A 21,197-nucleotide genomic window follows, 5' to 3' on the forward strand; every position below is an offset into this window, starting at 1 on the left:
TCACCGCCAAACCAGTATTATATGAAATGCTGGAAGGTATTCTTTAAGAAGAGGAAGAAGAAAAAGGTAAAGATAAAAATTATGAACAACAAATACATATCTATCAACAAGTGAATCTAAAAATCAAGTGAATAAAAAAATCTGATGAACAGAATAAACTGGTAAATATAATAGAATCAGGGGCATAGAAAGGGAGTGGACTGACAATTCTCGGGGGGTAAGGGGTGTGAGGGGTGCAGGAAGAGACTGGACAAAAACTGTACACCTATGGATGATGACAGTGGGGGGGTTAAGGGCAGCGGGCGGGGTGGGAACCGGGTGGAGGGGAGCTATGGGGGAAAAAAGAGGAACAACTGTAATAATCTGAATAAAGATTTATTAAAAATGAGAAAAATATAAATAAATAAAAGATTTTGCCAGTAAGAACTCGGAAATCTCATTTGCCTGAAGAACAAAGATATACATGAATAAAACTGTCATATATATTTTGATAAGAATAGGTAATGAGAGAAAGGTTTATGTTTAAAAACTGGCCAAAAAAAAAAAGACAACCAGACAACCACCCTTTAATTTATGTTGGCAGACCTATATGGGAATTGATTTCCCTGTTTACTTTTTTTTTTAAATTTTATTTCTTTATTGATTTCAGAGAGGAAGGGGGAAGGAGAGAGAGATAGAAACATCAATGATGAGAGAGAATCATTGATCGGCTGCCTCCTGCACGCCCCCTACTGGGGATCGAGCCTGCAACCCAGGCATATGCCCTTGGCCGGAATCGAACCTGGGACCCCTCAGTCCGCAGGCTGACGCTCTATCCACTGAGCCAAACTGGCTAGGGCGATTTCCCTGTTTACTTTATAAAAATAATGAAAAATTATTTCTCACAACAGTCCTGTGGAACTGCTCTGCTGTCTTTAGTTTTTACGTTCATCTCTTTGAATACCTTAAAAACATGCTCTAAGTCACTGCCAGGCAGTTCCATAACATTATTTTTACCTGGTTCAATTTTATTTTCTGATTATTGATATGATTGGCTATCTTTATCCCTTTAAAGATTTTCAACTAAGTCTACGTACCCCTCAGCCCCCTACTACTCTGGATTCAAGTTTTATAATCACATCTTAGGGTTCCTGCTGTACATTATATTTAGAAAATCACAGACCTAGTCACTGAATGGCCTTACTTCAGAGTTCTTAGTCCTCTACTATTTCTAGGCATAGACTAGCTGTAGTCACAAGGAAAGTTTGACAACATTCACTAATTCCACTCAATTCAGTGCCTTTCCATAGCAACTGAGCCCTATTCCAACTTCTTGCTTTTAGCTAGGTACTATCTCTCTAACCTCGCAAGAGCTGAACCTTTGGCCACCATTATCTGCTTTGTACCTAAAGCCTGGTAGTCCCATGATTTCCACCAGATTTACTGCCTTTAATTATGTTCCATTTCTGTTCTATAGAAATATTCTTGTTTTTTGACTGTCCTTTTTGCCTTTTATCAATATAATGTATGTGGAAACAACTGGGTATGTTTACTAGGTGTAGTAGTTAATAATGCGGATTTTTTTTTCAATAGATGGGAGTTACACATATGTTGATATATACCCGATTTGATATGTATGCTATTTTGTTGTATTGACAACAAGCTTCAAAACTTCATATGTCAAATTTGCTGAAGGTGTTAACATCATAGATATTTTTATGCTTAAAAATGTCAAATTTCGTGCCAAAAAAAAAGAGCATTTGCAAGAAGTTTTAATTCATGATTTTGAAGAAAAGTGCTGCTTAATACACTTTGGGAAGCTTATGGTGAACATGCTCCATCTCAAGATACTTGTGAACGCTGGTTTAAACGCTTTAAAGGTGATGATTTCAATGAGAAAGACAAAAAATGTCCAGGTCAACCGAAAAAGTTTGAAGACCAACAATTACAAGCATTATTGAAGATGCATGTCAGACTCAAAAACAACTTGCAGAAAGATTAAACGTTGCTAAGCAAACAATTTACGATGGTTTACAAGCAATGGGAAAGATTTTAAAGGAAGGAAAATGGGTGCCACATCAATTGAACGAAAGACAAATGGAAAACTGAAAAGTCATCAGTAAAATGTTGCTTCAACAGCACAAAAGAAAGTCTTTTTTGCATTGAATTGTGACTGGTGATGAAAAGTAGATTTATTTTGAGAATCCCAAATGCACAAAATCATGGGTTGATCCAGGTCAACTATCAACATAGACTGCAAGGCCAAATCGCTTCTGAAAGAAGACAATGCTCTGCATTTGGTGGGATCAGGAAGGTGTGGTGTATTATGAGCTTCTAAAACGAGGTGAAACCATTAACACTGATCGCTACCGACAACAAATAATCAATTTGAACCATGCTTTGAACGTGAAACGACCAGAATGTGCCAGAAGACACGGCAAAGTAATTTTACTGAATGATGACACACCATCACACACTTCAAAACCAGTTAAAGACACATTAAAAGATCTTGCCTGGGAAGTATTAACCCACCCGCTGTATTCACGACCTTGTTCCTTCAGATTACCACTTGTTTCGATCGATGGCACATGCACTTTCTGAGCAGCACTTCAAAACATATGAAGAAGTGGAAAATTGGGTCTCTGAATGTTTTGCCTCAAAACAAGAAAAGTTCTCTTGGGACGGTATCTACAAATTACCTAAAGGTGGGGGAAATGTGTAGCTAGCGATGGACATTACTTTGAATAAAGCACTTTTGATGTTTCTCTTGAAATTATCGTATTTTCTTTGATCACAAAATCCGCATTATTAACCGGTACACCTAGTAAGTGTGAAACTATAGTACCACATTGATCAGAAAGAACTTTCCTAAGTGTTTTTCTATATACCCACATCCAACTTCATCTTGGATCACTCTTCCTTGCATTTATTAATCATCACAGCTACAGAGGTCACCTTTCAGCATCTAAAACAGGCCAATAAGCTCTATCCTTCCTCAGGACTCTATATGTAACGTTCTTTTTGCCTGGGATACTCTTCATTTAATTAACTCTTCACTAACTTTCAAAATGAAGTTGAAGGTCACATTTCCTGAATATCTTCTGCAGTACTCCTGATTCAACTACCCTTTTCTGAGCACTCTACTTGTTTTATCCATAATAGTCACACATTTGTTGGTTCTAAAAATTTTCTTTTTACCTTTGGTAAAGTCTGCTACTAGCTATATTTTAACTGTACAAATATAAAAAACCAGATTCTGGTTTACATCTAAAATCTATGTTAATGTTAAGTAACAGTATTATTATATTTTTACTTAAATTTTTTAGTAAAATGTATGTGCAGGCAAACATTTTAAATTAATAAGCTGAAACAATGATAGAAAAAAAATGGCTGGTTTAGGTCTACAATCAAGAATAGTCTAACATAGTTCAGTTTGTTTTTCTTGTTATTATTACAATAAGCAAACATCTGGGATTCCCTTTTCTCACAACGTAAATCAGTGCTTCTCAAAGAATGGTTCAGAGAGATGTGGGTGTCCCTGTGATACTTTTAGGGTGTCTATAAGGTCCAAAGCATACAATGGAGTTTTCCAGAAGCTAAATGATGAGATTACAATATACCAAAATACAGAAGTTGTTATAAAACACAAGCTGTCTTGTATTAAATCAGATATTAAAGAGATTTGCAAAAATGTAAAACAGGGCAACTTTTCTCACTGAATGGTATTGTTCTGAGAAAAATAATTATTATTTTTTTTAAACTCTAAAGTTCTCAGCCCGGCTAGCGTGGCTCAGAGTTTGAGTGTCACCTATGAACCAGATCATGGTTCAATTCCCCGTCAGAGCAGATGCCTGGGTTGCAGGCTCGATCTCTAGTGTGGGGCGTGCAGGAGGCAACTAATCAATGATTCTCTCTCATTATTGATGTTTCTCTCTCTCTCTCTGAAATCAATAAAAAATATATTTTTTAAAAAGGACAGGGGCAGGCTGGAAGGAGTTAATGGGGAAACACATGTAATACTTTCGAGGTTTGCCGGAATACCTTGGGGGCATAAAGTCTTGCACATAATGGTGATTCTAATCTATTTAATTTTAATTATGGATGGTGGTTGAAATTATTGTACAAATAGGTTGAGTTTAATGGCCTAAAATGTAGCAAAGCAACTAATTTTTCTGGTAAATCCAATTCAAGGGCTTAATGAAGACAATATTCTTGGCTTTTAATCAGTAATATTATGGGTAGGCAAGATAACAATTTATAGTATGTGTTTGGGGGAACTCAGTTTTAAGTCTTGACCACACAGTGCAAATATCAGCAAATCAATTAGATAGCAAAAACTGAATTATCTATATGGGCGAGTATTTTTTCAGGAATACCTTTTCTGGAGATTTACTTTTTTGTACTTTTGCCTGACTGGCTTAGTTTATAACAATAACACAACACACACTGAGTGATGAGTACTTTTATAAATCTTAAAACATTAAAGTAAAATTACCACTTACATTATGAAATAAAGCCTCATTACTATAAATCAAACACTTTATAATGTAAAAATTACATATTTCAAATACACATACACTGTATACTTGTGTGTAATGAAGAGTAAGAGAACACTTGCAATTCTATCACCACTAAGAACATTACCAACCATATAAGCTACCTGTGGGCTTTGCTGTAATGCTATCAACCATTTTATCTTTATTTTTCTTCAATGTTACTATTAATTTTTTACTTCTTTTAATCTCATTCGCTTTATATTCACCTGTTGTATGTCAGTATTACCAAGAGTATTTGCATATGGTGTTAAGGTCTACTCTCAATTACAGATACAAATGTTGTCATAGTCTATTCTTGTATCACAGTACTATTATTACTTGAAAAAATACTTAAAACATGCTTTCAAATTGTTGCTAAAGTTAAAATAGCTTATACCTCTAGTAATTCTGATGAAACATCAAATTTGTATTCTTTCCCATTTTCTTCCTCTGGTTCCATGCGTTTATAAAACAGCATATATGCACTGTGTGTCTTTAAGAGGGAAAAAAGTACATTTTCAGTTTTGATAAAATATGACTATTAAAGAAGGCAACATGAAAAAAAGAGAACGATGTAAAATTATATATGAAAGAAATGGTTACCTTTTCAAAAGAGAAATCCATAAACTTATCTGTAACAGAATCGTAGGTCTTGGTCTGTTTTAAAAAATAAGTTTCCTTCTTTAGAAAATGGGCACATTTAGTTATATTTACATATAAAATATTTTTTAAAAAGTTGTTTAATACTATGCAATAACTTCATAAATAGTTTCTCAAATAGCACTGCATTCATAAAAATCCTTAACAGTAATTTTTGGCTAAGAGTACTAAAAATTGGAGATGCAAAACATATTTTAAGGTACTTTACCATAAAATATATAAAGCATAAGGAAATAAAATGAACTTGCAATTTTAAAAAACTCTTAAAAGAAGAGTTTTTTGGAAAGTTTACTTTTTTAAAGAAATAGTTCTGTGAATAACATTTAGAGATGCAATCAGTTTAGTGACAGCTTCAGTGGTAACTCATTATTTACTCTTTCTTTTACCCATTTCCAAAGTATTAGCAATTTTCCTACTTCTCCTTTTATATTCAGAATAGTATAAAGACACCAAAGAGCAACAAAAAGTCCATTAAAATCCAAAATGTGAATAATTATTTCACAATAAACATGGCTATTAAAGTTAAAAACTGGTTTATCTGAGCTTGTCTGTGAAATGAAAATGACCATTAAATATTTGACTTATAAGAATCAACAGGGTATTTTTAAAGTGTTCAGAAAATTGGTAGGAGTGAAATTGTTACAATTCTACTCCAACCTAATGATCTTTTTGTATATCTTACTGCTAATTATGTAACAGGTAAGCTATTCTTTTTCTATTCCATCATTGTAATAACCAGGTTGCTAACTGCTTTATAAAAGCCACTAAATAAACAATCCTTTAAAGCCTAGCTCAATCCAACTTCCTTGTCAAAAAGTGTTCATATTAAGTCAATAAAGAGTAATTTCTTCTGGCTTTAATCCCAAAGCATTAAAAAAAAAACAACTAATTCAATCATAATGTCACAAGGCAAGGTAATTCAAGTCCTATACTATTACTTCATTTTCAATTGTTAAGTCTTAACATTCTTAATCAGTTGAAGGAAAAAATAGTAATTTTTAAAATATTTCCCAGGGTCTATTATATACTCCAAACATACTCAAGTTCCATTAATATCAGCAGAATAAAATTTAGATCGACTCATAGTGATTAAAAAGAAAGTTAAATAATTCTGCTATTGGATTTTATGATATTGCAAAGCATGTGAAAGTCATAAACTATTTATAATTTCTGAATAAAACTTACTGTCATCTCTCCACCAAAACATTCAGAGGCAAGTTGAGCAGAATCAAAAGGTTTTACCTCAGCATCATTAAAAAGATACCTAAAACAGAGCAAGTAGTGTTGATAAAGTATATATGTACTGAATACCTCTCTATTATGCCTATTTTTATAATATTTAGGTTACATATTGATATATTATAAATAATTACCAAACTATTATTAATAAAAGGTAAATTCTAACTAAGCTCTTGTTTTGACAACTCGAATCCACTAGAAACTGGAAATATAATTTAACAGTCATAACCACCCTAAAATTTGACAGATTCATTTAAAACCTAGAAGTAACAGGAGTTCGTAAAAGCAATAAAAAGTTTGCGTAAATATAATTTGTAACATGACAGAAAAACATTGAGATGGTAGAACTTCCTAAGATAAAGATGCCATTTTAAAATTTATGATAAAAAATTGATTCAAAGTATATTTATGGAAATATATTCAAATGGACAAAAAAAGTTAAAGATATAACATGACTGACATAAAGAGTGAGAAATAGTTGAACAAAACTATTCTGTTAAGTGCAGATTGAGACTCTAACAACATCTGAAGACATTTGAAAACCAAAAAAGTTATGAAAGAACTGATTTAATGACTTCCAACCATCTCTCTATATAAAAGCCTAAGCAACCAGCCGACAGGTAGCTATGACACGCACTGACCACCAGACACTCAATGCAGGAGCTGCTGAGCTGCGGTGACTTGGTAGTTGCAGTTCTCAGGTACCCAGAACCAGAGAGAAGGGAACCTGATTCCAGGGTGCGTCACCCGAGAAACGCCCTCTTGCAATCTGGGACCCCTCGGGGGAGGTTGGAGAGCTGGTTTTGGGACCCCATCAGTGCACAAATCCGTGCACAGGGCCTCTAGTTAACTTGATAAAAGATGATAAAAGAGAATGTGTGTGTCAAAGGAGAAAGGAAAGGTAAAGAGAGTGGAGCATGAAGGTTAACTTACTATGGTTTTTTTGGGGGGGAAAATATATTGATTTCAGAGAAGGGATAGAGAAATAGAAACATCAATGATGAGAGAAAATCATTGATCAGCTGCCTCCTGCACGTCCCACACCAGGGATTGAGCCTACAACCCAGACATGTGCCTTGAGCAGGAATTGAACTATGGTCGATGCTCAACCACTAAGTCATGCCATCCTGGCTAGGTTAGCTTCTAACTAGAATAAACACTGAGTGGCCAGATTATTATGATATCTGAATGCATAATAAACTGGCCACTTAGTATGCATGTGTGTGTGTGTGTGTGTGTGTGTGTGTGTGTATTAGAGGCCCAGTGCATGAATTTGTGCATGGGTGGGTTCCAGCCAGCCTGGTCAGGGGGAGGGGACATGGGCAGTTGGCCAGCCTGCCTGCTGGTCGAACTCCTGGTCGAGGGGACAATTTGCATATTAGCCTTTTATTATATAGGATATACACTGAGTGGCCAGATTATTATGCGTTCAGGGATCATAATAATCTGGCTACTCAGTGCATAAGAACTTTGTGGCCACCCTATAGAAATAATTCAGTAAAAGCTCTTGAATGAGTGAACACAGACAGGTTAGATTTGGAAGGTGCAATATGTTCTATGAATATAAAATTGCATGCAAAATTTTGTGTGTTCATTATTTCTGAAGAAAGCATTAATAAAATTCTCAAAGGAGTCTAGAGATCCATGAAGTTTAATAATTAAGTCATATTGTCTTTTGAAAGTCACTTCCATTTAAAAATTTTTTCTAACCCCTTTCCTAAATTTAAAGTTTTTAGAACACTGACATCAGAAAACATATCTGAAAACTATCAACAGCTTATACTTTAAAAAGGTTTTTAAAAATCCCAATAAAATATTTAAAACTCACCATTTATTGTTTTTATAAGCATGTGGATTGACTATATCTCTAATGAAGCTATAATAGTGCCCACCATCTGCTGTTCCTGTGTGAACAGTCACTCCAATCAAGTCATATTCATAGCTCTCTGTGTCTTTTGAATGATCACTGACTTCCTTAAAACCTGAAATGATTTACATAAAATAACAGCAATAATTTTGAAAACTGCACAGTGACACCTTAGAATCGCTTTATATACTTTACATAGATAAGTAGATACAGGTACTTTATATATTAAAATAGGTACAAAACAACTGCATTTACTATCACCATCCATAACCTAAAATTTTAAGGAACATTTATACAAATTGGAAAAACAATAACGTTAGTGCAAAACTACAGACAACAAATTCCTTATTTTGACATAAGTTTCTGCTACTTCCATCCATGGAAGCGTCATGAAAAATAGAATGAAGCACAGTTTCTGTGCAGTCTTGCTATAATTTTAGGAAAGGTTTGAAGAGTTCTAAAAAGTAGGATGTAGCCGAAACCAGTTTGGCTCAGTGGATAGAGCGTCAGCCTGCGGACTGAAGGTCCCAGGTTCGATTCCGGTCAAGGGCATGTACCTTGGTTGTGGGCACATCCCCAGTAGGGGGTGTGCAGGAGGCAGCTGATGGATGTTTCTCTCTCATCGATGTTTCTAACTCTCTATCTCTCTCCCTTCCTCTCTGTAAAAAATCAATAAAAATATATTTTAAAAAAATAAAAATAAAAAGTAGGATGTATATATACAATGCTCACTTCTTAACTTCACCTGTATTTTAAAACTTATCATCTCTACGGACTCATTTCCCACAACTTCTAAATATACCCAAATGCTAACTTTAAAACTCCCTCCCATAATTCCATATTCTTTCATAGCTACAGTCGCCATCTTCTCTCCTCTCTTCAAATAAAGAACATGTTCTCTCTCTTTTTTTTAAAAAAAAATTATTTTATTTATTATTTACACAGAGGAAGGGAGAGGGATAGTTAGAAACATCATGAGAGAGAAACATCGATCAACTGCCTCCTGCACACTCCCTATTGGGTATGTGCCCGCAACCAAGGTACATGCCCTTGACCAGAATCAAACCTGGGACCCTTGAGTCCGCAGGCCAACGCTCTATCCACTGAGCCAAACCGGTTAGGGCAAGAACATGTTCTCTTGAAAGAACACCCTACACTCATTGTTCTTACCTCTCTCATCTCTCATATAGCGAGAGTAAATTATTGAATGCTCAGTAAGTGCCAAGCAATAGAATATCAAGATCAAATCATGTTCTCTTTCCTAAATCTTATAGTAACTTCTTTACACCTTAAAATTTTAAATCAGCAAAACTTTTTATACAAAGAAAACATTGCCAGGACCCTTAATATGTAAAATGGAACTTCTCTGGCTAAAGAAGAATGTAAAAGGTAAGTCCTAGATCTGTTCTGCTTTCTTCTCTCATCTATTTCCATTCCTCACCTCTGTGGTCCTTGAGGAGCATATGAAGAATTCTGAAAATCATTGCTTTTATGGAAGTAATAGCAATTTGGAGGTAACTACTTATGAACCAAGGGCCATCTTTGACTCATTGCAATCTACCTTCCTATTGCAATACCCAAATAAAATTGTTCCGATAAAGATAACCAAAAATCTTCTCCATCACTTTCTTACTGAAACTTCTTTTTCTTTAGCATCCAATAATTTTGACCACATTCCTTCTTTCTTGAGATCTTGAAATACTGGCCCCTTATTCACCTAGCTGGTCCAACCAGAAACCTTTGTCACTCGACTTTTCCTCCTCATTCTAGTAGCAGACTGACTAAAACAAAATGTAATCTTCAAAGGGGGCAGATACCTTGCTCTTTGTTGTCACTATAGTCCCATTACTACAAGAATAGCAAATTAGATAGTAGGTAGATGTTCAATAACTTTGTTGGATTCATTTATTCAATCGAGTCCTGTTAACTGCATCTCCATACACTTCTCCAACCTTACCGGTATGCTTTCTCATCTAAGTTACCACCTCTGTAGTTTACCAGAATGGCCTCCCCACACTCCTCTCATCATCCTTTAATCCATTTTGATTGCTGTAGTCAGATTAACCTTTTCCAGATCCCACCTGGTTCCCATCTCAGTTCCCTGCTTAAAATCTTCCAATGGTTTCACACTGAATAAAGATAAACATTTTTAACACGACCTACCAAAAAAATGAATTGGCCCCTGCCCTTTGCCCATTTCTTTTTTCTTTTTTTTTTTTTTTTATTTTTTTTAAATATATTTTATTGATTTTTTACAGAGAGGAAGAGAGAGGGATAGAGAGTTAGAAACATCGATGAGAGAGAAACATCGACCAGCTGCCTCCTGCACACCCCCCACTGGGGATGTGCCCGCAACCAAGGTACATGCCCTTGACCGGAATCGAACCTGGGACCCTTGAGTCCGCAGGCCGACGCTCTATCCACTGAGCCAAACCGGTTTTGGCGCCCTTTGCCCATTTCATCAGCTCCACTCCTCACCTGCCAAAGAGCTTACTTATCCTTTCCTCTCAATCTAGCTCTTACTCAAGTTCTGCTTAAATGTCACTTCTCATAAAAGCCCTCCCTGATTCCCTTAGAAGTATATAATACATTCACTGTCCTATTCGACATTATATCATGTTTGTAATTTCTTTTTCAATATAAGATTTGCCCACTAGACTTAAGTTCTAAAAGGGCAGGGACATTTATCTTGTTCACTACAATGTCCCCAATGCTTAGAAGAGTGCCTAGAACACAGTCCTAGTAGATATTAAATATTAAATTGGTAACTCCTGAATGTGCCACATTGTCTTTAAAAACAGTCTTCTTTTTAAGATTCAGTTCCATTTTGTTAAATGTATAGTTTATTACAACTTTATAATTATACTTATCTGGTTATGGAGACTTACAATAAAAGAAAAGAGATGGAAAATTACCTTCTTTCCTATCACTCTTTCCCATAAGAAAATCTTCTGTGTAGGGTGTCATATCCAAACGTAATGGGAAGGAAAAGTGTGTGTTCACTTTCTCTTTCATCATCGTTACCATATTAAATGTATACCTCATAGTATTAAAACTCAGAATGCGAGGCAATTTCTTAAAACATGCCCTGAAACACAGAAAAATTAATGAATAAAACTTTTTTTAATAATTATCTTTCAAAAGTACTTCAATCATGTAAGAGGGGGACATATACATATATGACCTCTTACATGACTTTTTTTTTTCATTCTGAAACAACTTTCTTGTGTCTAGATAAAAAAAATTAATAGACTGTGATAAACAACATGATGAAGATATATAAAGGTGCTATGGAAGTATAGAAAAGAATCACATCATACTTTAAAGGCAAGGAGGTCTTTGGTTGTTTTCTTTTCCACCTTAAATAACACAGTTTGAAGTATTTATTTTTGTAAACTACAACTGCAGTCTCTGTATCATTTACTAGATGTACGACCCTAAGCAAGTTACTTAGCCTCTCTAAGCTTAATTCCTGATTTGTAAAATGGAGACTAAAGTGGCTACTCCCTATAACTTTTAGAACGCTGCCTGGCAAATATCATTCAATATGTGTTGCCTGTTGTCCACCATCCAGAACTGAAATATCATTGCTGTTATGAACACATAAACAACTGTTGGACATAGAAATCGGGACTCAAAAGAACTGTTGGCCCAGAAAGAAACTCACTATAGACTGATTCATTTGCCTCTCAGCATAACCATTATTGCTTGTCTCATTTTCGGTTCCTATAAGTGTATCCTAGTATCACATGAGCTCACTCATCTAGGGGAAAAGATGAACAATATAGACTGAAGAACAAGAACAGCATTGATCAGACTGTCAGACCTCAGAGGGAAGGTAGGGGAGGGTGGGGACAAGGGAGATAGATCAACCCAAGGACTTGTGTGCTTGCATATGAGCCTAACCAGTGATCACAGACAACAGGGGGATGGGGGCATGCGTGTGGGGGGATTTGGGATGGGAATGGGGGGGGGGGGGTTGATGACAAATATGTGATACCAGTAGTGGGTGTGCAGGAGGCAGCTGGTCAATGTTTCTCTCTCATCGATGTTTCTAACTCTCTATCCCTCTCTCTTCCTCTCTGTAAAAAATCAATAAAATGTATTTAAAAAAACCCCAAAAAACAAGGGTAGATTAACATGTATACAAATGTCCTTGTAAAAAAAATAAAAATAAAAAACAACAACACACACACACACACAAACCCCACAAAATTTTGGTTTAAACGAAATCTATACTAATAAAAGGGTAATATGCTAATTAGACCAGGAGACCTTCCAGATGTCCTTCCGGACAAAGCATGGTGGCGGGGCAGAGGTGGTTAGGGCGATCAGGCCAGGAGGGGAGGGCAGTTGGGGGCGAGCAGGCCGGCAGGCAGAGATTAGGGGCGATCAGGCAGGCAGGCAGGTGAGCGGTTAGGAGCCAGCAGTCCCGTTTTGTGAGAGGGATGTCCCTGTGGGATTGGGCCTAAACCTGCAGTCAGACATCCCCCGAGGGGTCCCAGACTCGAGAGGGTGCAGACTGGGCTGAGGGACACCAAATTTCTTGCACCGGGCCACTAGTCTATAATAAAAGTAATATGCTAATTAGACCAGATGTTCTTCCATCCTTCCGGATGACCTTCCAGACAACCTTCCGGACGAAGGAAGACAGAGAGTGCTGGGTGCCAGAGGGAAGCGGATGCCAGCAGCTGGGGGAAGGAAGGCCTACTCTTGCACAAATTTCGTGCATCAGGCCTCTAATATATATATGTAGAATTATGAAAAATATTAATTTTAGGAAACAATACTTCACTGTACACAGGAGTCAAAAGAGAATTTGTTTAAACCAAGAGCACAGTATTTTTGTTTTCTAAAGAAATTTAGAAAGATGAAGGAGATAGGGAAAAGATGTCATAAGCAAAGGGAGTAAGTATTCCAAAAATTCATCATTACTGATTATTTAGGACTAGCAAATGATAAGGTTACAGAAGTATAAAGGAGTTAAATGATGAAGGACCTTGTGTATAATGTTAAGAGTATGAATTATCCTAAAATATAAGAGCCACTAACAGACTTGTGGTGGGCAATGGAATGTGCATTGAGTCAGAAGATAAAATAAACATCTGGAAAGATAAGAATTTATGTTATAGACCTATTAATCTATGAGACTAAGACAGTTGTAAGAGAACAGCATAGCACTCCGAATTAGGTATGATTAATTTGGGAATCATTAGTATGTCAGCAGAGATTAATATTATGGTGGTAGGTAAAATTATTCAGGAAAGAATAAACTGAGAAAACTAAAGGTTTAAAGATAGAGCAGAATATGATCCTCAGTACATTTCTGTTGACCACTTACTATGTTATTACAGACACCTATAAGTATGTTAAGAATACAAAAGTCTGATTAACATTTTGCCTGGGAAAGATGAGACAGTATTTAGAAAAACCAAAACTAGTAGAATCATATTATCCCCCTTACCCCCCCAAAAAAGGAAATGTTACAAGAAGCATATTAAGAATGACAGATTTATTCCAAGTAAAAAGAGACTCACTCTATCAATTATCTTTTGACCGACTCATTATATTCCTCCACAGTAAAAAACTTCTGAATGACACCATTTTGTGAGTCCTTAATTCTTACCCTAATCCAATTCTTACCAGATGAGCTTTTCTTCTTCCTGTAACTGCCTGCACAGTTATACTTTCATTTGAATTATGTCCACCCACAACCTTTCTCTTTTGCAACCAACTTGAACTCTGAAGATCGAGAAAAAGAATACCATTCCCTTCAAATATGTATTTACCTGGAAAAATCTTCTATTAAGCAATTTGAAGCAAGGGCTTTTCTTTCTCTGCCTGCAACATGATTTCATCTAGAAAATTCCTCTGTTTGATCCCAAAGTTCATTTAAAACTCCATCTTCCTTGCTGATTTTTGTCAAACTTCTAAAATGAATGATCTGTATTTGACACCATGTGCCCTGACAACCCTGCTTTTATTGCTACACACCAAGTACTTATCTGAAATAAAACCAAATGCTTTTTACTCAGCTCTGCTCCCCTACCCACAATCTCTGAATACCTTCTTAAGATTCTCTTCCCTAGTTTCTGGGTTACCTCCCTATCCTGATTTTCTTTCTTTGTCACTTTTCCCTCTGTAGATTTAGGATGGCTTCAGTCTCTGTCCTTTGCAATAGTTATGTTCTTTCTCAGGCAGATGTTCTGATGCCTTCAATTAAGCAGATAATCCAAAATCTAGATATTAATTACTTGATGTTACTATATATTACCAATCTTGCAAATCCTCTACCTGAATGATGTAGGGTAGCCTATTCCTGGACTTTCTGCATATACAAGGTTATTTCTATTTCTCTGCCTTTGTTCCTAGCAACTAACTGTATAAGATGCTCTTTCAAACAAATTTCTACTTGTCATTCAATAGTCACCTGTAGAACTGAAACATCTTTACCCAATTACTCTGTCCTAAACTGGCCACCGTATGCCTGAGCTCTGAAGAAAAAAACTCTCTCATTATAGAGATTCAGAAAAGGATGTCTTCAGTTCATAAGTAGACTCTTTATCCTGCTTCAATAAATGCAGAGCAAAGAAATAAGCAATCGGACAGACTTTGGTAAATATTTAATTAAAAGAAAAATCTGAAATATTTAAGGGTGCTTGAAAGTATACTTCAGTAACTGTATAAAAAACTACTAATAGAATGAGCTCCAAGCAGATGACCTTAACCTTAATCAGATAATCTTAATTTATATAAGTTTGTGTTTTACTTCCATTTGATTATCAAAACAACATTACATTTAAAAAACGTACCTTTTTTCAGCTCGTACTTTCTTCCCGCAATGAGAACATGTATACATGTTGTCACCTTCTAAAGTATCTTTAATAGTAACTTCATCAAGAGACTCCTGTATATAAAGCCAGAGTTAAAGGTTTCATATTACTTTTTACAGCATGCAAAAATACAAAAAATAGTAATTACAATTTGGGTAAATACACAGAGGAAAACCCAAAATTTTTAAAATATTTTTATTGATTTCAGAGAGAAAAGGAGAGGGAGACATAGAAACATCAATGATGAGAGAAAATCATCGATCAGCTGCCTCCTACACGCCCCACACTGGGGACAGAGTCTGCAACCTGGGCCTTTGACGGGAATCGAACCCAGGACCCTTCAGTCCTCTATCCACTGAGCCAAACTGGCTAGGGACAAAATATTTTTTAAAGTAAATTCTTAATTTCACTAACAATTGTTTTCCCCTCACATTGACACAAATACTCTCTGAATATTATTAAATTTTTCAAAAGTGAAGCATTTAAATTTTGATTAGGAAAAGATCAACTTTGTGGTCTATCTTTAGTTCTTATCTTGAGTAGCAATGCATTAGAAAATAGAAGAAAGTTAACTTTCAAGATGAGAAACATAATCCTGCTACATACAAATAGTTTAAAGCAGGAAAAAAATCTATAAATATATACACTACTTACATAAATATTCTTCATATCAGCCACTTGGCACCTCACAGTATAAAATTCTTCAGCAGTCTGACTAACGTGTTCACAATCCTGGTCAATTAATAGTAAAAAGTTAGTAATTTTTATAATAAGCTAATTAAGATTTCTAAAAAGCAAAGAACAGGTAGAATACTTACCAAGGACACAACATTGTTTGTAATTACACCTCCAAACAAACTTTTGACAGTATTTTTCTTTGGAACAAACGAATAAACAAAAGTCAGTAACTAAAGTTGGGTAAATTTCTACAATTGTCAAGAAACTTCAGTATTCTGGTACTAACCAGTTCTGGAGACATTTCTTCAATTTTGGTAATTAGGTCGGTAAAAAACTCTGTCATATCTTTCTGCTCGCCAGTATTCAGAGGCTGCTTATCCATGGTGTATGTTTTACAGAAGGGTCTAGGATTATATGCTTTGCATTCACTCTCCTGTAAATGAATAGTGGGGGTATGAGTGGGAAAAAGGATTATAAAATAATCAAATAAAGAAACCTAAGTCTCGCTCTGGCTGGTATTGCTAAATGATAAGAGCATAGGCACATGCACGGAAAGGTCTTGGGCTCAATTCTGGTTAAGGGCACACACCTGAGTTGCAGGCTCAATCCTTGGCCCCAGCTGGGTGCAAGTGGAAGGCAACCAATCACTGTGTGTCTCTCCCATCGATGTGTTTCTCTCTCTCTCTCTCTTCCACCCACCTCCCTAACTCCCTTCCATTGTCTTCTAAAACTCAATGGAAAAAAAAAATCTTCGGGTAATAATTAACAAACAAAGAGAATAAAAAGAAGAGAAGAAAACTGAAGAAGCAAAATCACACAGGGTATGTGCCATGCTGATGAACCTGGATATTATGCTGTTCATAATAAAGAACCACTGAAGAGTTTTAAGCCTGGGAGTAATATTGTAAGATTTGCAATTAAAAAAACACACAACACATTGATTTAGTGAACTTTTATAGTTATGGAAGTAAGAAGAGGGGGTGAAAAAAGGAAATCAGAAAATTCTAAGCCTAACGGGGGGGAGGAGGGGGCTGTGACAGAAAAAGGGATTCTTCAAAAGACAATAACAGGGTGTAAATAACTGAGATATAGCTATTAAAAGTACCAGTAAGTGACAAATTCGACTTGAAAAGTTAACAGTACATAGTCAGGACAAAGTCAAAACTAATGAGCTCTAATGTTTTCAGCTTTGGTCAGAGGGTGTATCTAATTAGGTTTTAAAAAAAATACTAGAGGCCTGGTGCAGATTCGTGGACCGGTGAGGTCTGCTGTCCTGGCCTGCAGGGATCGGGCCAAAACCAGCTCTCTGACATCCACCGAGGGGTTCCAGATTGCGTGAGCGTGGAGGCCAGGCCAGGCTAAGGGACCTCACGAGGTTGGCCAGCTGGGGAGGGCTGCAGGCCCTCTGGCTTATCTCACCTGGTCCTGATTGGCCGGACACCAACAGCAAGCTAACCTACGGGTCGGAGCGTCTTCCCCTTGGTGGTCAGTGTGCGTCATAGCGACTGGTCAAATGGTCGAACGAATGGTTGGACACTTAGCATATTAGGCTTTTATTATATAGGATTTTTATTGTTGGGAATACTACAGATGTCCCCCTCCCACTTTCCCTCTCTTTGCCCCCCCTACTTCCCTTTCCCAGCCAGGCCCAGGGCTTCTCCACCCTATTGTCTGTGTTCATGGGCAATGCATACATGGATATAAGTTCTTTGGTTAATCTCTTCCCAACCCCATCCCATACACAATTCTCAAACATACCATTAAATATGTAAACATTTTTTGAAGCTCCAGAAGAGTGGTCTTATGCTTCATATCTTCTGAATACTGAAATTCAAAAGAAAACATTCAATTAAAAGATACCGACATTAGACATTCTAGCAAAGAAAGTACTACAATATGCTTTACACTATCCATTTTCTTTCTTTTAGATATGTGTAGAAAAGGCACAATCTAGCAATTTTACCATTAAAAATGGAAGTATTTAGTTCATTATATAAAGACAGCCATCACTATTATGTAAGAAAACTGAATAAAGACATCTTTAAAAAGTCACTTCCTTTACCCAGCCTGTGTGCTCAGTGGATGAACTTCAACTTACGAACCAGGGAAATCACGGTTCAATTCCTGGTAAGGGCACATGCTGGGGTTTTGGGCTAGATCCCCAGTAGGGGGCGTGTAGGAAGCAGCCAATCAATGATACTTTCTCATCATTGATGTTTCTCTCTCTCTCTCCCTCTCACTTCCTCTCTGAAATCAATAAAAATATATTAAAAAATAAAACCCACACATGGAGTTAGCTAGTTATATAATCAAATTTTGTCACTTTTTAAAATTCATAAATTGCTTCTCAAACAATATTTCAGTAAATTAAAAAAAATCAAGATTTAGCCACAGAATTTTAAAATTTTGTTTTATAGTTTTAATTTTTAAAGTGAGAAAATTGTACCTTAGCAGTGAAGACAGCCTGTCTTGCTTCAGGTATCATATAAAGTTGCTGAATAGTTGAAGCCAAGTAACAAGTAGCTCCAAGGTTAGTCAGGCCAACAAATCTACACTCAGCACGGACATCCTCGTGAGGCCAGTAATCCCACTTATAAGGTGCATGGGCTGCTGAAAAAAGAGGGAAGAAAAAATGTCCCCCAAACAAACTATTAAACATAATGTATTGTTTTTATTAACAACCATTACCCTCCATTATGTATTTAGTTAATATGCATAAAACATTATATATGGTACTTTTTAAATTAGTAAGAACACAGAGTAAAACTAATTCATTTCCTAAAAATTCAAAGGACTGTCACAACTTCATTTCATTTAACACTAAATTATTTAACAAGAAAATGTTTAAGTACTTCAGCTATCTATAAAACATCCTTCACACCTTTAAAAAACACACCACACAATTAAAAATCTTTAACTTCAATAACATCCAAGCAACAATCATTTATAATTGTTAAAATGTGTGAACAGTGATTTCTTTCTTTGAAATATGCCCTTCAAAAATCTCATTTCTGCATACAAAATTTAGAAAGATTAAAGAAAAACAAGAATGCTTACACTGCATGTGTTGTGCCATAACCCAGTTGTGGATTAGCCTGTAGTTCTCAACAGACCCCTTTACCATCTCTACTAACAAATCATAAGCAGCAGCTCTTGAAGAATGTGATTTGCACTTTGGCTGTTGTCTATCTTTTAGACTAGGCAACAAAAACAGGAGATTGAAGATATCTCTTAAAAATTCCTGAAAAAACAGAAAAACCAAACATATTACCTAAACTTAAATATTAATTTTATTCCAAATATGAGTAACTTATGTAAACTAAATCCTATGACAATCTACATTTTTCTACAAGACTTTTTGAAAATTTTAAGCAGCCTCATATACAATCACTGGAAAGTATTCCCAATGTTCACTTTTCTTAGAGAAAACAGAAGGGTGAGAATCATCTTCCCTCTTACATCCCTCTTGACACTTAATATAGCTCATTCTTACAATGCTATTATTTTACACTCCATTAAGTGACCAAAAGTTTTTGTTAAGTACTCATTACTCCCTTTCGTGGCTGCTTCTGCACTTACTTAAGTTTCTCCTTATTTTACTCTAATAATAACAATAGTAGGCATCAAAGCAGCAACTTATGTATAATGAGAACTTTTAAGTGCCAGAAGCTCCCAAACAAAAAACATTAAAAACCATGTCTGTTCTGGCCGGGTGACTCAGTCAAAGCATCGTCACATTCACCAAAAGGTTGTGGGTTCAATTCCCAGTCAGGGCAAATACCTAAGTTGAGGTTTGATCCCCTGCAACCTAGGGGTGTGTACAGGAGGCAACCAATCAATGTTTTCTCACGTCGATGTCTCTTTCAAATGAGTAAAAACACATCCTTGGGTGAGGATTTAAAAAAAAAAAGAAAAAAAAAGAATCTTGCCTGGAGTTGACAGGTGTCAGAGCCAGGATTTAAGATACCAAGCTCTTAACTTCTATGCCAGTGAAGTTCAAACTAAGGTACAAGGTTTTACCACGTAAAGTACATTTCAGATGTACTTTTCCTAAATTTGATAACCTTGAGAATTACCTTTCCCACTTGTTCTTTCTTAATTTTCTTTGGTAAAGTAGCAAATGACCAATTATGTCCCTCACACATCTCAAATACTGCTATGGTAGATTGTTCTGGGGCATAAAACCTTTTGGGGTACTGCACAGAAAAGAGGTAATGTTGTGAAGACTGAGATTCTGCTATACTTAGAAAGTATGAATTGTAAGGTTGTCCCTTGGCTATCATCTAGAAACTTGAATGGTAAACAGTATCCTCCTGTGGTATAAAACTTTTCTTAAGTGATAAAAGTAGCTCACTGTGCCTGTTCATTTGGTTTATGCTGAATAACTGCTTTCTATCTGGGAGTCAGGAATTTCAGCGACTGTGGTCAATTATTCAGATACTATGTACCTACACCATCCATCCGAATAAAAGCCCTGGACTTCTAAACTCAAGAGAGCTTCCCTTACACTGCACATGTATTGTGACATTCACTGCTGGGTGAATTAAGCACAATCTGTGAAACTCCATTGGGAGAGGACTTTTAAAAGCATGTACCTGGTTCCCACCAGAGTTGGCCCCACACTTTCCTTTGCTGCTTTCATTTTGCTGTAATAAAGCTCAGCTATGAGTACAACTACATGCTGAGTCCTCTGATTCCTTCTAGTGAATCAATGAAGCTGGGGATGGTCATGGAACCTCTGACACAAGTACCCAATATAGCACAATTTGAAATATTTTCCCATTAATTACTTCAAAGCTCTTCACCCCACTATTATCAAAGAAAGTAAAATACATAGTTCCTAACTTTGGCTAAGAAATATTTAAAGTAAATATGGTCTTACTTGATATAGCTGAAAGATTATACTTGTCTACCTTAGAATTCAGAGGTGAGATGACTATCTTGGATAGAAAGTAGAAAATAAAACCAAGCTCACTCAAAAAGAAAGGGAATTGGCTAGTAACCATTTGACAATAAATTATCTTTGCCAATCAGTTCAGATCTAGAAATTGAATAAGCGAAATATCTGTAGCTCCGAAATATTGAAAATATATATTTAAAGCCTGTGATAAGAAAGCATTTTATCAGAAATACTAGATTGATAAAAGCATGCTAAAATAAACAATACTTTTATTTTCCTTAGCCAGAGCAGGTATCTTTAAGTGAAATAACAACATATGTATATTAATATACCCATTCAATAAATACTGTAAAGCCATTTTAGTATACTTTCCAGAAAGAACCTCAAACAGCTGAGAGAATATTAAAAAGTTTCTGAAGATTGGTCACAGTATATTTTTGACATGTATTTCAGAAGAAATTCAAAAAAATTACATTAAAACAAAACTTTAATTCCTACTGTAAACA

The 21,197-nt window shown here is 35.9% G+C and overlaps 1 protein-coding gene across 2 annotated transcripts in view; it reads right to left on the reverse strand.

The window, feature by feature from the left end:
• The window catches only part of USP34 (ubiquitin specific peptidase 34), a 243,367-nt gene that overhangs the window by 50,051 nt on the left and 172,119 nt on the right, over window positions 1-21,197 (reverse strand). For both annotated transcript variants that reach the window (XM_054728434.1, XM_054728433.1), the window contains 12 exons: window positions 18,849-19,032; window positions 18,238-18,398; window positions 17,550-17,615; window positions 16,078-16,224; window positions 15,932-15,988; window positions 15,768-15,845; window positions 15,093-15,187; window positions 11,196-11,368; window positions 8,242-8,395; window positions 6,360-6,438; window positions 5,118-5,171; window positions 4,912-5,007 (listed from right to left, as the gene is read on the reverse strand). In XM_054728434.1, the coding sequence (XP_054584409.1) occupies window positions 4,912-5,007; window positions 5,118-5,171; window positions 6,360-6,438; window positions 8,242-8,395; window positions 11,196-11,368; window positions 15,093-15,187; window positions 15,768-15,845; window positions 15,932-15,988; window positions 16,078-16,224; window positions 17,550-17,615; window positions 18,238-18,398; window positions 18,849-19,032 (1,344 nt within the window). The remainder of the gene's footprint in view (window positions 1-4,911; window positions 5,008-5,117; window positions 5,172-6,359; window positions 6,439-8,241; window positions 8,396-11,195; window positions 11,369-15,092; window positions 15,188-15,767; window positions 15,846-15,931; window positions 15,989-16,077; window positions 16,225-17,549; window positions 17,616-18,237; window positions 18,399-18,848; window positions 19,033-21,197) is intronic.

Source organism: Eptesicus fuscus, chromosome 16 (genome assembly GCF_027574615.1).
Source record: "Eptesicus fuscus isolate TK198812 chromosome 16, DD_ASM_mEF_20220401, whole genome shotgun sequence".
NCBI classification, from domain to species: domain Eukaryota; kingdom Metazoa; phylum Chordata; class Mammalia; order Chiroptera; family Vespertilionidae; genus Eptesicus; species Eptesicus fuscus.